This window comes from Pleurodeles waltl, chromosome 3_1 (assembly GCF_031143425.1).
Source record: "Pleurodeles waltl isolate 20211129_DDA chromosome 3_1, aPleWal1.hap1.20221129, whole genome shotgun sequence".
Taxonomy (NCBI): domain Eukaryota; kingdom Metazoa; phylum Chordata; class Amphibia; order Caudata; family Salamandridae; genus Pleurodeles; species Pleurodeles waltl.
In genome coordinates this window covers 11713067-11730032 of record NC_090440.1, presented here as the reverse complement: position 1 = coordinate 11730032, position 16966 = coordinate 11713067, and the positions used below count along the sequence as shown (strand labels likewise).

General features: G+C 46.6%; 1 protein-coding gene across 2 annotated transcripts in view; it reads right to left on the bottom strand.

Moving 5' to 3' along the window:
• Positions 1–381: 381 nt before the first annotated feature.
• ARFGAP2 (ARF GTPase activating protein 2) overlaps positions 382–16966 on the bottom strand; it is a 96783-nt gene continuing 80198 nt past the window's right edge. Inside the window, exons 14-16 of one of the 2 annotated variants that reach the window (XM_069221675.1) lie at positions 13372–13462; positions 12799–12914; positions 382–10822 (exon numbers count right to left, since the gene is read on the bottom strand). In XM_069221675.1, the coding sequence (XP_069077776.1) occupies positions 10802–10822; positions 12799–12914; positions 13372–13462 (228 nt within the window). In that variant the 3' untranslated portion in view covers positions 382–10801. The remainder of the gene's footprint in view (positions 10823–12798; positions 12915–13371; positions 13463–16966) is intronic. The other variant, XM_069221674.1, reaches the window with a different exon arrangement.

Sequence of the window (16966 nt, the reverse complement as noted above, 5' to 3'; positions counted from 1 at the left end):
GTGTTACCCTACCAAGGAGTAGAGGTCATTGGTCACAAATTATAGGTACACAGTGCTCTCCCTATGAGCATTAGACGCCCTCTTATGGCACAGGCTCCTCCAGCCTGCTCTTAAGTCAGATGCCAAAATAGGCTCGGAGGCCAGGTTATGTGATACACAGACTAACCAAAGCTCTGAAATCAGCAGAAAAGCTGTAAAACCAAACCTGTAATGTTCTACTCAAAGGAATGAAAAATACTAAACATGTTGAAGCTATAGATCAGACCGTCCCCCAACAGGCTGTACAAACTCTAACCAACCTTGTTGAATCTGCACAAGAGTGGCTAAATTCTGTACTCATCATTCTGTACTCAAAGATAAAGGCCAACGCAAGGTGACACATAGGATAAGTCATGATTTATTCACAGAAAACAAAATGAGCTGTAACACCCAAGTATGAAGGTTAACATCTTTCCCTTTATACTGTTCTTTCTGAACAACCAAAAGGGTGAATAAGTTAGGGCAGTAAGAAAACTTTAATTGTAATACTCGCCGGCTTGAATCTCACACTCAAAACAACCCTAGAGGGATTAGAAACTAAAGGCCTTGTTAGTCTTCCAGCGGCACTAGTGATAGCCACTTGATGAAGGGCATTATCCACATGTGAACACAGAGAGAAGATTCCTCCACCCTTCAAAGGAAACAATACTTAAAATTAGTCTGCTCCGGAATAGCACCAGCCAGTGTGGAGTCTCGGTTCAAAGGGTGAGGCCTGACCTTCTTTGATTATATGCAAGATGTCAGAGTCCAAAGGTTCTTCCTTGAACCTCAATCCACAGCAACAAAAGACATTTGTTTGTTAATAGGAAGTACCACAGCAAAAAGACATGCAAATGAATAGATTGAGCATCAGTATCAACTCATCTCGGGGGTGCCAGCCAGCCAGCCACCGCACAGGTGTTGATAGAACCAAATCCCTTTGCCTCAAATAAGGAAAATCTGGGGAGCACGCCAGCCTCAAAGGGAGAACTCAATGTTTTAGTGCAGGTCAGATTTTGCGATGCTCTGAAATCTTCTAGACCTCTCCTCCTTCCCCTTACAGTGCTGTCATGGTGAGCATCAACTGCAAACAGGATGTCCTCCTGAATGTAGACCCTGAACTCCTCAAGTGTTGGCATCCTCAACTTTTTCATGCTGTTTTTTATTAAGCTCTAATCAAGGACTGGCCTAAGGCAACTGCACTTTTAGATTACTACAAGCATGCGGCACGGCCACTGCAAACGTTCATACCGTGATGCTTCTCTTAGTGTCCCTTTTAGGACAAAAATCAGGGCTTGCTGAAGCCTCCTGCACAAATGAGGACTTCATGGGTAAATGTAGAGAAGCTGCTGAAAACTACGACTGCGCAGTGTATTCTGCCGGCTTTCAGCATTTGCTTGGTGGCTGTCAAGTTCCCCCTCCAATGAAGGCAACAAGCATTGCCTCTGGGTGACTGTAAGGTCTATCAATGCTCTGGTAAGGTATAGTACCGCTGGACCCTGGGCTGACTTTGATTTACCTGGTAAATTTAGAGCTCTTACACCCCTACTTCTCCTCTTCAGCAGATGGTTTCCTTAACGTCTCTTAGTTTTTGCAGTAACCATAAGTGAGAAGTTGGTGGCTTGAAAACAGGGTGCCCTTGGTTTGTTGGTACTCTTCGAAGGAGAGGATCTGCTGTCGCGCTCACATTGGTTTTAACCTTGACAGAATATGTGCATCCTATATCTGAATCGGCGTTGTAATCTGAACTACCGGAACAAGATCAGATAGATATACACACACATTCCTCATCAAGGGGCCTGTGATTTCTGTACCTTATGCGAGAGGAATGCCAGAAGAGATGGCCGGATGGGCCGTAAAGTCCAACATACCATCAACAATGACCAGGGGCACGCCCGCAGACCCTACTCTCATCCTACCTATTGCTACGGCCAGGAACGGGTTTCATGCTGGTACAGCTCAAAGACAAACTGCAAGTCATCAGGACTAGCTGAACCGCATGATGCTGAAAAAAGGACTACGTCTAAGAGTCCTGGCTGCCGGCTCTCCTCAACCAACACCCTCCTGGGTGAGCCTCCGAGATCATCCAAGTACAAGGTGTCATGGTGGAGCGTGACCCGGGTGCACGTCTGTGTACCATGGGGTAAAGGCGAAGGCTTCAGCAGGTATTTTGTCATAACTGACACAAGGAAGTCCCATTTGGGGTGAAGTGGAAAATACACATTTCCCTCTGGGATGGGATGTACCAGAATATCTGGTTCACATGCAAACTCACAAAGTAGGGCCTCCTGAATCCCATTGGCTCTTAATGAAGGTTAAGACCGTGACAAACACTTTCATTCTCGGATTTCAGTGGCAACAACTTGAAAACATTTGTTCAATATTTTCAGGACCACTTAAAAAATTGACACCTTGATCCTGAGGGGCAAAATTGTCCTCTTTCACAGTCAACCTGACAGATCTGCTGGTGAAGTCATGTGTCTCTCCACAGTCCGGTCTTTCCCATGAACCAACCAATCTTTGAGTGGAATGGAAAAAAGACATGTACAGTTTTGCCCACCAGAGATCTCTTTGCCTTACAATTCTAAGAAAAATTCAAGTGTGCACAGCATCCCCACCCCAAAAAATAAAAAAAATTGAGCATAGAAAAAAATACCGAAATAACACCATACAATTTCCAACTGGCTTTTTGCAACAGTAATTAACCAACTCAATGTTGCTCATTTTGTCAACTTTAGAAGGGAGAAATGCTCTGTCAGACCTACAAACTGTGACAACAGGTTACTTGTAGATGTCCGTGATGGTTAACAAGTGAACCTAGGCAGTCGTGAGGCAACCAAGAGTCCCACCTCTCAGACCTGCGGATGTGTTATAAATTCATTAACCAACAGAGTCTGTTTCAGCAAGCAATATTTAAATAAAAGCGCTTTAGAATCGATCTGCAGGTCAAGTGGCAGGGAGGTTGGGCACAAGATTCTGTTAGGGTCGCACAAAAAGCAGATTCTCTCCATTAGGTAAGACTGCTATGATGAAGGGATGGGCACAGACAAAAGTTGGCACTGGCCACAGGACTATCATGAGCGATGTACAGCACAGGGTCCATCACCCCCTGGGCAAGCAAGGCAAGGAGAGATGACCTCCCCCATGAGCAATACAAATGAACTGGGAACTCACATGTGACAGATAGGTTTATCATCACATAAATTTTGTTTAAGTTACATTTTGTCACCAAAGTAACAGAGAAACCGAACAGACTACATGGAACACCCCAACTTCAAACTGCAAATCACAGCTAACTGCCCCATGGGTGGAAACCTAGTCTACCTGCCCCCAAGATCCAAGTCAACTACACCAGCAACTTCACAGAAATTAACTGCCCCACTAATCAATGGCTCCAACTCCTACGTCCTCAGCTTTCCCCTAGAAGACCTGACCGACTCAAACACAATCACACTCCATAGAGAAAAGCCTCAAACATTCGACTCACCCAACAAGCCTCGGCCCCCACCTGTGCCACTGGGCACATCTTGGACCCAATTTTTAACCTCACTCACCATTATCATGATCAACACACCCACCTCTGCCACCTGAACCAACCATATTGTCAGTTTCTCAATCAACATTTCTCACCACAGAAGAATCACCAGGAGAGGCCGCGACGCTGGAACAATTTATCTGTGATGAACTGGGATTTCTGCCCGCCACAAAAAATGGACAGAGCACACAGGCCACCTAACCAGAGACATCAACAATTTTAACAACTGGATCAATGCCTGTGCCAAGACCCTGGCCCCTGGGAAAATAAGTTTAGTAGGAAGAATGCAAATGGAGGCCAGCTGGTACATGGATTAACTCTGTATGACCAAACTGCAATGCAAGCAAATGGAAGAGGTGGAGAGCGAGCCAAGAAGACTCAGACAAGAAAGTATTCTAACCTACCCAGAGAAGCTAACCGGAAAATTTGGAAAATAAAAAGGGTGGCCATAGCCGAGTGCATCAACATCAGCACCAAAATCCGCATCATGGACTTCACTGCCCCAGCAGCATCACCCCAAAGAACTGTGCAATGTTGTCTCAGACTTCTTCTACAACAAAATCATAGCCATCTGCCCCAACTCTTGACCCACACCCAGACCCTATCAACCTTGCAAAAAGTCTTCCAAAGGGAACGCCCTGACAAAATGGAACCCTGTTACCACAGAAAAAACAACAGCAGTCATGAAGACCATCCATCTTGGGCCCAGTCTGACCATTGCCCACCACCACGTCTTTTCACAAAGGATCAAACTCCATTAAAAAAAAGCCCTCATTTCCATCCTCAAATGCCTCCATCAACACAGCCACTTAACCGGAAGCCCTGGAGCACATTGCTGTCATCACGCTAAGAAGTCCTTAGAAGACCCTGTGAAACTCACAAGCTACTGACTGATCTCGCTCCTAACATACCCGCCCAACATCCCAGAAAATAAAAGACATCTCACAATCATCTCGCCAACCACCATGAGGTCATCGGCCACACAATCAGGTTTTTATACCAAACCCAGTTTGGAAACAGCACTAACCACAGCAACAGACATCATCCGGATGATCCTCAAAACAGCAGCTGTAGAAAAGTAGCCTCTTTCTAGCTCGGTTACCCCCACTTTTGGCCTGCTTGTCAGTGTGTTTGACTGTGTTCACTGGGATCCTGCTAACCAGGACCCCAGTGACTCTGCTCTTTACTCTAAATTTGGTTGCTGGTAACTTTTTCTCCCCACAATTGGCATACTGGTACCCCCTTATAAGTCCCTAGTATATGGTACCCAGGGCACTGGGGTTCCAGGGGATGCCTACGGGCTGCAGCAGTTATTCTGCCACCCATAGGGAGCCCATTCAAATGGTTCTGCAGGCCTGTCATTGCAGTTTGCATAAAACGGGTGCACGCACCCAGTTTCACTACAAGTCACGGCACCAGGGCACTGTAAACACCCCTATGGTAGGCCCTCTCAGCCCAGAGTGCAGGTAACTGTGTGTGAGGGCACACCTGCACTAACAGAGGTGCCCCGCGACCTCCATCCCAATTTTACTGAACTTTGTGAGTGTGGGGACGCCATTTTGTGTGTGTGCTGGACATAGGTCACTACCTATGTCCAGTTACATAATGGTAACTCCGAACCTGGGCATGTTTGTTATCAAGCATATCGGAATCATACCCCACTACTGTTCAAGTATTGGGAGTATCATACCATGCACTCTGGGGGCTCCTTAGAGGACCCCCAGCATTGCTACCGCCAGTCTTACAGGGTTTTCCGGGAAGCCCAGCTGCTGCCATCCCTCAGACAGGTTTCTGCCCTCCTGCTGCTTGATTCGATCAAGCCCAGGAAGGCAGAACAAAGGATTTCCTTTGGAATAGGGAGGTAACACACCTCTTCCTTTGGAAATAGGTGTGACTGGCTTGGGAGGGGTAACCTCCCCAAGCCACTGGCATGCTTTGAAGGGCACATTTGGTGCCCTCTGTGCATAAACCAGTCCACACCGGTTCACAGACCACCAGTCCCTGCTCTTGCACAAAAATGGACAATGGAAAGGGAGTGACCACTCCCCTGTCCATCAACACCCCAAGGGTGGTGCCCAGAGCTCCTCCAGCTGGTCCCTCGGTTCTGCCATCTTGATTCCAAGGTTGGCAGGGAACACTGGGAGCATCCGAGTGACCAGGCCAGACAGGTGACGTCAGAGCCCCCTGCTGATAGGTGCTTACCTGGTTAGGTGACTAATCCCCTTTTCAGGGCTATTTAAGGTCTCTCTCTTGGGTGGGTCCTCAGATTCGGCTTGCAAGACTCCAGCAGAACTCCTTTGCAACCTTTACTTCGCATTCTGGCCTCCGGAACTGCGACTGGAACCTCCAGGACCCAGCAAGCTGCTTACAAGAAGAAAGGACTCTTCAGCAACATTGTTTACAGGGCTCCTGCCAGTTTTGCAACAATTTCCTCGCAGTGCATCCTCAGAAGACTGCAACTCTTCAGACTGTACAAGAAGAAGGAATCTCCCTTGGAGTGAAGGAGTCACTTTCCTGCAACCAGAGGCACCTACAACAAGTGACAACGGGCTGCGTGGATCCCCTCTCCTGCTGAGCTGGGCAGGTCCTGCATGGTGGTCCGGAGCAGTCCTCTTGGGCCTTTCTGCCAGCTGTCCAACATTGGGGGAGGTAAGCCTTTGCTTTCCCAGACAGGACAGTACCCCGGTGCACAGTCTCTCTTGCAGCTGCCAAGGCTTGTTTGCATCTCCTCCAAGGGACCTTCAAGCGACATGTAGCTTCAGCCCCCAGCACTCCATCCTGCAAAGCAAAGACTCCTGCGTGGTTACCCTGTGCCATGGGATACACTTCTGTAGTGTTGCGTGGTCCTTCTGCAACTCTTGTGTCCCCGTCTTGTGGGACTCCTGTGGGTGCTGCCCCTGCTCCTTTGGACTCTCTGCGACACTGGGGGTCCCCTGTGACTCCCCCTCCTGGACCTTCCTGGTCCCCGGCAGCACCTCTTTTCCAGTAGCCAAGACTTTGCCAAGGCTTGTTGGTGGAAATCCTGCACCAACACCCGTCTGCAATCTTCCTTCCGGCATGGGACGTCTTCTGTATCCATCTGGAAATCTTCTCCCGCTCCTGGGCTGCAGTGCTGACCTGTTCTTCCATACAGTTGACCAACTCCAGCAAGTACAGCTGGGTGGGTAGTAGCTCCTACTCCTGGACTCCACTGTGACTCTTGGACTTGGTCCCTTCTCTCCACAGGTCTTCTTCCTTCAGTCTTCTCTGGGTGTCTTCTTTTCCTCCTCTTGAGCGGTTTGGGGAAAATCCAGTGATTTACTCCTGCATTCCTAGTTGGGGGGGGGGGGGGGGAGGATTGGGGAGGGACTGTATTACTTACCTCTGTGGTTTTCTAGTACCTCCAGCTCCCCTCTACACAGTTTACTTACCTGGGTGGGGGTACCTTGTTCGCATTCCATTTTTTTAGTATATGGTTTGTGCTTCCCCTAGGGTCACTATTGGTCATTACTGTTTGCACTGTTTTCTAACCCTTTCTATGCCTATTTCTGATTGCTAGTGTATATATTTAATGTATTACTTACCTCCTAAGGGTGGGTCACCAGTCTGGTAATTTGTGGTGATTTTTTCCACAAATAAAGTACCTTTATTTGTGTACAAGGGAGTGTTTTCTTTCATGTGTGTAAGTGCTGTGTGACTACACTACAGTGGTATTGCATGAGCTTTGCATGTCTCCTAGATAAGCCTTGGCTGCTCATCCACAGCTACCTCTAGACAGCCTGGCTTCTAGGCACTGCCTACACTTGACTATTGGGGGATACTTGGACCCGGTGTAAGTACCATAGATACCCATCACACACCAGGTCAGCTTCCTACAGAAGCCCTTATCCTATTTCACCTCTCTGCAACCTTCGACACAGAATCCCATCCCATCCTGATCAGACGGCTTCAGAAGGCTGGCATCCAAGTACCTGCCCTCCAATGGATCAGCATCATCCCTAGCAGAAGGACACAAACAGTCAACATGCTACCGTAACGCTCAGAAGCCCAGGAACTAATTTGCAGAGAACCTCGGGGTTCTCCAGTCATCTCCACCCTCTACAGATGCCATCAGCACTCACCTAATTTGACAACACAACTGATAGTGTCCCTCTTGAGCAAAACATCCAACACCAGGAACAGCTTCAACTTATGCATGACAAAGTGGCCACCTGGAAGAAGTCCAACTGCCTCAAGCCTAAAGTGGACAAGACTACAATGGTGATCTTCAGAATAGATGCCTCGCCGCAGGACTCTGCCTGGTGGCCTATAGACCTCAGATCCACTGCAGCACATAAAAAGCAAGCGGGACATGTCTGCCGAGGTCAAAACCAACTAGGCACCTCCGTGCAGCCAGGTTCACTAGCACGTGCCACACATATGAAAAAGCAGATCAGGAGGTCGTGCCTCGCATGCATTGCCCCTAAAGCATGGAAAAACCTCCCAAATCACATCACAGCCTTCTCTTCGCTTCTCGAACTGTAAAACACAACTGAAGACCTGGCTCTACCAGTAAAACCCCATCCCAAGGCCAGCCCCATATACCTGCAAAGCATCAGGACACCCTCAAGGGGGATTATGTGCCATAAAAATCCACTGAAGCCCTCGTCTTGGTAATAAGTTGGTTCATCTTTTAAAAATGTGGTGGAAACAGGAGCAGGCTGTTTCATCATACTGTTACCTTCTTTCCCTGCACCTCCCCCACCCCCACCATATTTGCTGTGATTTCTTACCACTGCATGCAGTGCTGCCAAATTAGGTTAAAATTTAAAATTACACAGCCGCTGCTGGACTGTGAACCCCTTCGCTTTTACAGTTTAATTTGCCAGAATGTGTGCAGCATGAATCATTTTCAAGCAGAATTTAGTCTTTTTCAGGCAAATCAAAACATATCTGCCACAAGGAGTGACCAAAGAAGTGGTAAATTGAAATGAAAAAATTAATACCACTGTAGGAACCCCAAGAGACATTTTCTTCAAAATTAACATTTACAGGGGTTAAAAAAAGTACACTGAGTTACATTCAAAGCTAGCAACCGGATGGCACCTTGGAACGCAGAGGAAGTGCAAGCAGGCACAGAGAAGATGGGAAATTAGTTATAGGTTTGTAAGTTGGTGAATTTACACATTGAATGATACTTCAGACGCTTTCTATGTGTCAGGATGATCGATGTTTGAGGTGCTATTGATGAGGAAAAGACACTAAATACGCTACATCATTATAGCACAGCTGAGGCTGTCCTCAACACCTCTAAAGCTGTGTGGCAACCTGAGCCCATCAGCCCAGGAGGTGAATACTAGATTCCTTTGCTAATTTTGCCCCCTACACCAAGTGGTGGTGAGCTCTATGGCCCTGTGTCAAACTTTCACTTATATGGTCATAGAGGTACAGACTTGGTATCCCTGTGCCAACGTCCGCTACATGCTCAGTCCTGAAAGTGACAGGTTACTATCTTTATGCCAATCTCCTGAGCTCATCAGACCTAGGAAGCCGTAATTGTAACTTCTGAGGCCAACCATCTGAACTCTTCAGAACTAGAAGTGACAGCCTCCATGCTCGGCACCTGAATCGTGCACCCCTCGAAGAGGTAGGTTCAGTGGTCATCCTGAACTCATCCTGTCTAAATGATGCAAGGTTAAAAGAGAAGGGAACTGAACACAATGCTGTACCAGCCACCATGGCATTATGTGCCCGGGGAACTTGATAATGGCCTTGTCTTCTGACATTTTCAGGTAATCCAAGCGAAAATACAATGAAGCACTTTTCTGCAGACCCAAACATGCAGTAAAGGAACTTGGTAGAAACCTTATGGTCAGTTCCCTGTAGCCTGGCACCTCTGTGTCTTTGACTACTTGCATCTTTAATGCGATTCTTAGCTTTTCTTGTGACAAAACACCTAACCAAACTGTGACTTATCACTCCCAAAGTGGTGACCTGGTTGAAAGACCAAGTTCCTACAAAGCACAGAGTATGAACTCCAAAACCAGCAAGGAAATGAAAGGAGCTCCACCCCCCCCGTCCACACCAAAAGCAGCGACAAGTGCACCACCCAGCAGAGCAAGGGGGACCCCCATCAATAAAGTGACAAGGATCCTACAACCACAAACACAAGGAACCCACACAGCATGAAAGTGGGCCATGCAACCAGAACCAGGGCAGACACCTGTCAGAGACTAGGCCCTCATCCAGAACAGAGAAAGGGGCCATCCTACCAGCACAGATCAGAATCTCAACAGCAGTGATTCAAACTACTGGGCCAGCAGCAGGCTTTGAGGCACTGTCCGCTTTGAAAGGACACAAACACAGCATTTGTAGCATGGCATGGGCAAGAAGGGTGCTCAATTTACTGTGCTGAATTAAGACAACCAGTAGCACTCAAAATGTTTTCTTCTGAACTGCGCATGTTCATCATTTCATCTCAAACTGCAGCTGGAAGTGGGAAAAGGTGTATTGCAGTGAGCGGATTCCAAAGCACAAAAATATCCTGAATAAATACTAAAGGTGCTCCATGAGCATAGAGGGCGTAAAAACGCCCTCTTTCAGCAGTAAAATAGGTATTGAGGGATTGAATAACCACACACAAATAATGAAAAAGGATCCTAGGGTAGCTGGCAGTCCATAGAGAATATTTTGGCTCATACAGATACCAGTGACAATTCTGCATCTGGCTTCTCCAAGAACTACTTGTGAGTGTAAAAATACACAATCTTCAATACTCCAGCAGTAATCCTCTGAGCTGCAAGGAGTGCAGCGTGTGATGAACACTAAACGCCAAGCTGCAGAGCACCTCACTGCAAAGAGCTGAAGCACATGGCTCTCTGCCCAACATCCATATTAGCAGCTGAGCGACAGTAATCCAAATCTCAAACTCTAATCTTAAAAATTAAATTAAAAAATGAGGCAGTCCACATGGTGCAGAAGTTGCAAAGCCACCTCCTTCAATCGCCTAATATGAAAGCACAGTATTGTGGCTAGGGAGAAGTGCAGAGGTCACGCGGTGTGCCTCGCAGCAGCGCAGGCTGAACCTCAAGGTAGTCCTCCACAGAACTCCTGGGAGTCTGTCATTAGCCAATCCAGCCTGTGCAACATCAACAATGCATCTTCTTTCTCTGGCTTCTGAAAACGTTTTTAAAAAATCATAAAAAACAAATCTACAAAAAAGTGCGCATGGTGCAGAACGGCCTGCAGGTCTTGTTCTCCACAAAGACATCACTGGAGATCCTTCTTCCCTCAGTAGGCGCTGTAACGATCCTAAGGAGTGAGAAAAGCAAAGAACAGACCATGAGGCCAAAGGATAAGAGGGTGGATCTTGAGACTTCTGTCTGAAGGTCTGTTTGTGTAGGTCCCCAAGACAGCTTTCCATCAGCCCCAACCAGAGTGCGCAGCTCCCTCACAGACGTGCCCCCTCAGCCATGGCCCTCCACGTCCCTCACAGCCATGGCCCCCCACGTCCCTCACAGCCATGGCCCCCCACGTCCCTCACAGCCATGGCCCTCCACGTCCCTCACAGCCATGGCCCTCCACGTCCCTCACAGCCATGGCCCTCCACGTCCCTCACAGCCATGGCCCTCCACGTCCCTCACAGCCATGGCCCTCCACGTCCCTCACAGCCATGGCCCTCCACGTCCCTCACAGCCATGGCCCCCCACGTCCCTCACAGCCATGGCCCCCCACGTCCCTCACAGCCATGGCCCCCCACGTCCCTCACAGCCATGGCCCTCCACGTCCCTCACAGCCATGGCCCCCCACGTCCCTCACAGCCATGGCCCCCCACGTCCCTCACAGCCATGGCCCCCCACGTCCCTCACAACCATGCCCCCTCACAGCCCTGGCCCCCCACGTCCCTCACAGCCATGCCCCCATGCCCCACCCAACCATGCCCCGCCACGTCCCTCACTGCCATACCCCCACACGTCCCTCACTGCCACGCCACTCCACACACATCCCTCACTGCCACGCCCCCACATGAACAGTGCTCTCTGGCCCCTCCTGTGGTTTACACTTCATGCGCTGACAGTACAAGGAGACTCCACTCTCCTCTGCTTGGAATGAGCCAGGGAACACAGTCTGGGAGGCGCTTTCAGCTTCATCAACTTCCCACATTTTGCATTCCCCCACCCCACACATGCTGAGAGTGAGATGCCTCTTGCAAGAACAGCTGAATGTCTTCTGTGTGAAGTTTGCTCAGCTTGGAGGATCAAAGCACTGACATGCCATTTTTCTCTAGAAACAAAGTTAAGTACATCCCTTCATGGAAATATATAAAACAGAAACACTTCAAGTCAAACTGGTGAAGCCCAAGAAGGCTTTTTTTTTTCAGAAAGGCACCAGGGAGGGCCGGTGTCAGGCAGAGTGATGACACAGATACTAGTAACGCCGGAAAGCTCCCAACTATCCCAAGCGAACCCCCAATGCTCTCGGCCCAGTCTCTTCCCCTAAGTTTCTACTACCCCAGCACCGAACTGTGTACAATAGTTCTCCAAATCGAAAAGCGTGTGGCCGGTGCCATGTTCCAGAGTGAATCTAAGCCTGTGAACCTTTGACCATTCTCAGTTTTCTGACTTAAGTATAAAGCTACTTTAACACCTCTAGCTGGTCTCAGGTGGTGGGTGTATAACACAGAACTGTTGGTGGAGTGGTTGGAGGATGATATGAGGTATGGAGTTCAGATATTTCACAAGAAGCAGGAGGCATTCCAGGAATGTGGGTTCTAAACCAATGAAAATGCTGTGTTTTATGGTCTCCTGCTAAGCTACAGACGACTTGCGGAGAAATTTACGACAATCAAATTCAGCATCTGCTACAGCAGCAAAGGGTTTAGTTGTGGGAGTCCTTCCTCAATTTCTGCAGCTAAAACTGTTAATGTTCATCTGGGCTCAGGCACTCCGTCTTAATGTGGCTTTCATCACCCTCTGTACTGCTCCTTACTTTTTAGGTTTTCTTTTGAGTTACTCTTTCTTGATAACTCAAAAATAATTTTCTCATCATACATTCTTTATCCAGTCGTTTCTGTTCCATTCTAGTGGCCTTATTTACATTTTTGAATGAGTTTTCCAAACATCTTTTTTTAAATTTTATTTCCATATTCTAAAGAGTGATTGTTTATGCTATTTTTGTGGCCTAAATGCAGAGATTCGTTTTGTAAAGTTTACCATTGCCTTCACAGAAGAAACTCCACATTACATTTCCTTCAAGGAGTCAAACTCATGCTGAGAAACATAACTCACCTGGAGAGAGCTCATGACTCCATTTGCAAGGACAGCCATTTTCCCAGCTACAGATTTCACTCCTTCCTTAAACTGAGCAATGTCGGGAGAGGGCAGGGTGTTACCAAGGGATCCAACTGCAAACAAACATGGATTCCAAATAAGCACACGATGAACACCAGCCACAGCTACCTCACCATCTTAGTTGTAAGAAACTATCACAAACTGGCTTAAGCACAAAGTACAACAGACCCTGAAAGAGTGCGATGTTGGAAAGCCCTCACTGAACAGCAGAGCTGGGCTCAGGACCAAGAGACAATTAAATAGCAGACCCCTGCTCATATTCATGAAGGACTGAGCAAAAGCGAAGAGATCATATGTCAGACTGCAAGCAAGAAGAAAGTCCTAGTCCAGAACTGGACAGAGGACACAGACTGAACGAGATACCATCAAGAGAATTTAAGTTAGTTCAGATTAAATAACCTTTAGAGCCCCTCCCTCAAGGAACTCACACTCCAACCTTTCAGAAGGACACCGACAGTACGATTAATGATTAGGATTCTGCAGCTAGAGGCAAAGGAAAGACTGGCAAACCTCCATCCGTCGCGTCGTCTTCTCCAAAGAGATCTGCGGAGCTGATGGAGTTACTGCCGGACAGCTGCTGAAGTCGTGACTTTGCTTCATACTATGAAAGAGAACAGAGCAGGGGGTCACTAGGAAACTTGACGGGTTGGAGCAAACACAATCCCAGCAATACTGGAACTGAACAACAGAGGAGTTAAAAGGGAGACAAAGCCTGTGGAATTTTACCCCAAGTCTCAAGTGGCAGATTGGTGTCCTATTATGCTAACTTAACACAAGGATGTTGGAACAAAGGTCCTGTGCACGGCACTGAAAAGCTTTGCTGGCCTGTCCAACAACTCTTTTTTTTCTGGGCAGCCCTATGTATTTTCCCATGACCTTGAAAATCATGCAAACTCTTTGCTTATGCTTCCGTTTTCATCATTGACAGGGCTGCACCTCCACGTCTGGGACAGACACAGAGGGGTCAGATTCTGACTGCAAGTGGCTACTGCCATCTCAACGCAGACTAAGTTGCAATTGATGGTGGTGGAGTGAGGGTCTAATTCAGGGGACCACTGCCTGCTCTGAAAAAATATTTTTGCTACCATTCACAGAGCCGAAAAACAGGCCTAACAAATGCTTAATAGTGGAAAAGAAGCAACTGGGAAGGCGTTTCACTCTCTACTAAATACACCATAAATATTGTCCGTAGTCTCACTGACAGTCAAAAGAATATTTATGCAGCCTCAGGAACACATGTTCAAACACAAAAAAAAAGGAAATAAAATGGTACCCATAAAATTTCACATTCTGACAATTGTGATCTGTTCCCTTTCAGCCATTTTGGTTAGTGTCCCCTCCACACACACAACACTCATCTTTATAAAGAATGAGCGGACACTGAGCGTTCTGCGTATCAATCAAAACAAACCATAGTCAGTGGCAGACCAACAACAGCCCAATACCCAACTATCCATGAAGGTACCATTGGCATTGGGCCTCCTCCCCCATCAGCACATGCTCCAACGCTATCCGAATATGAACATCAAGTGAATAGGTGTACTTAACCCCACAAGGATGGCCGCTGCCCTTGTCGCAAACAAATCCATTTTTTAGGTCTGGTCTAGAGACAGCTCCAAATGTCAGGCCAGGTTACTCGAGGCTCAAAAAAATAATACAACCTATTAACAGTTACACTGCCTACAGAAAGGAGCTTTTGAGGTCAGCTTTTTCTAGCTACTGGTTAGCTGAGGTATGATGAAACGCTGAGTTAGCATCAGTAAAAGCATGAATATAATTCGGTTATTGGCCAGCCCCTTTTGGCTACTGGCTTGGTTGGGACTGTCAATTCTTTTGAGTCCCCCAGTAGAAGCATTTGCTAATTACACTGTTAATTATCAAAGAATCCCGGCATTTGTGATTCTATGGGTTTGATTGGGCAGCAGTGTGTGCAAATGTGTTAGCAACAGTGGACTTTATTTAGATTTAAGCTATTGTTTCTTGAAGCAGTGTTATATAAATGTCTGCAGAATTTTACAAAACAAATCTTAGTTAAGTGTGATAGTTTTTCTTTGTGTAGTAGTTTAATGGTATACCTTTTGCTTTGTTCTTTTAACGAGTATGAATGGTTTTTTGTAATAGCAATAAACTTTTAATATAGACAACTCTTGCCTGGCAAGCATTATGAACTCCAGAATATGACATGCTGAGTAACATTGCATTATGGGAGTGTGCTTCCCTAAGAAGAGATGGGCAGGTTGTGCTAATATTTAGCTTTCCTAATGGGAGATGGGTGATGGGAATGGGTGGACTGAGCTAAAATAAACTTGATATGCATACAGCATAATATTAATATGAGTGGTTTCATATAGTGCTACCTACTGCACTGTTGCCATTTCAAAGCACTATAAATAAAACCATATGAAACAGCACATTTAGGCAATCTTGCCTAAGGTTTAAACCTACAATAACTGATAAAACCCCACCAAAACTAAAACAGCCCTCAGCACAATAAACATCTAAACACTGATAAACGCCTGCAGAATAATAAACTTAAATTGTAATTTAAATAAAGAAAAAGTGAGAAAGGAGGAGGCATTTTTACTTCTTGAAGGGGAGACGCAATGTAACAGTTGTGAAAGGCAGCGGCAAGAAAGACGGATCTAAGTTTATTACGCTTGAGGTTTGTTGTTTAGAGATGTCACTAAATGAAAATGTCACTTACCCAGTGTACATCTGTTCGTGGCATCAGTCGCTGTAGATTCGCATGTTTTGCATAGCTCGCCATCTGGTGTTGGGTCGGAGTGTTACAAGTTGTTTTTCTTCGAAGAAGTCTTTCGAGTCACGGGACCGAGTGACTCCTCCTTTTGTCTCCATTGCGCATGGGCGTCGACTCCATCTTCGATTGTTTTTCCCGCAGAGGGTGAGGTAGGAGTTGTATTGTAGTAATAGTGGCCATGCAATGGAGTGACTAAGTATGTACCTATTTAAGGTTAAAATAATATATATACAAATAGTTGAAGGTACCTTCCGAACTGCTACAGGCTCCCGGGGAGGCGGGTGGGCACATGCGAATCTACAGCGACTGATGCCACAAACAGATGTACACTGGGTAAGTGACATTTTCAGTTCGATGGCATCTGTCGCTGTAGATACGCATGTTTTGCATAGACTAGTAAGCAGTTATCTCCCCAAAGCGGTGGCTCAGCCTGTAGGAGTGGGAGTAGTCTGAAACAATGTTCTTAATACGGCTTGACCTACTGTGGCTTGTTGTGCGGATAACACGTCTACACAGTAGTGCTTGGTGAATGTGTGAGGCGTAGACCATGTGGCTGCCTTACATATTTCTTGCATTGGGATGTTTCTTAGAAAGGCCATGGTAGCACCTTTCTTTCTGGTTGAGTGTGCCCTTGGTGTAATGGGCAGTTGTCGTTTAGCTTTAAGGTAGCAGATTTGGATGCATTTAACTATCCATCTGGCTATACCTTGTTTTGATATTGGGTTTCCTGCATGAGGTTTTTGGAATGCAATAAATAGCTGTTTAGTTTTCCTGATGCTCTTTGTTCTGTCAATGTAATACATTAATGCTCTTTTGACATCTAAAGTATGTAGTGCCCTCTCAGCTACGGAATCTGGCTGTGGGAAGAACACTGGAAGTTCCACTGTTTGATTTAGATGGAACGGTGAAATAACTTTTGGTAGAAATTTAGGATTAGTCCTTAGGACGACCTTATTTTTGTGTAGTTGTATAAAAGGTTCTTGTATTGTAAACGCCTGAATCTCGCTTACTCTTCTTAGGGAAGTAATGGCGATGAGAAATGCCACCTTCCATGTTAGGAACTGTATTTCGCACGAGTGCATGGGTTCAAAAGGTGGACCCATAAGTCTAGTTAAGACAACATTTAGGTTCCATGAAGGAACAGGTGGTGTTCTTGGTGGAATAATTCTTTTAAGGCCCTCCATGAATGCTTTAATGACTGGTATCCTATATAGGGAAGTTGAATAGGTAGGCTGCAGGTATGCAGATATTGCTGCAAGGTGTATTTTAATGGAAGAGAAAGCTAGGTTAGATTTTTGTAAGTGAAGCAAGTAACCCACTACATGTTTTGGGGTTGCGTGTAATGGT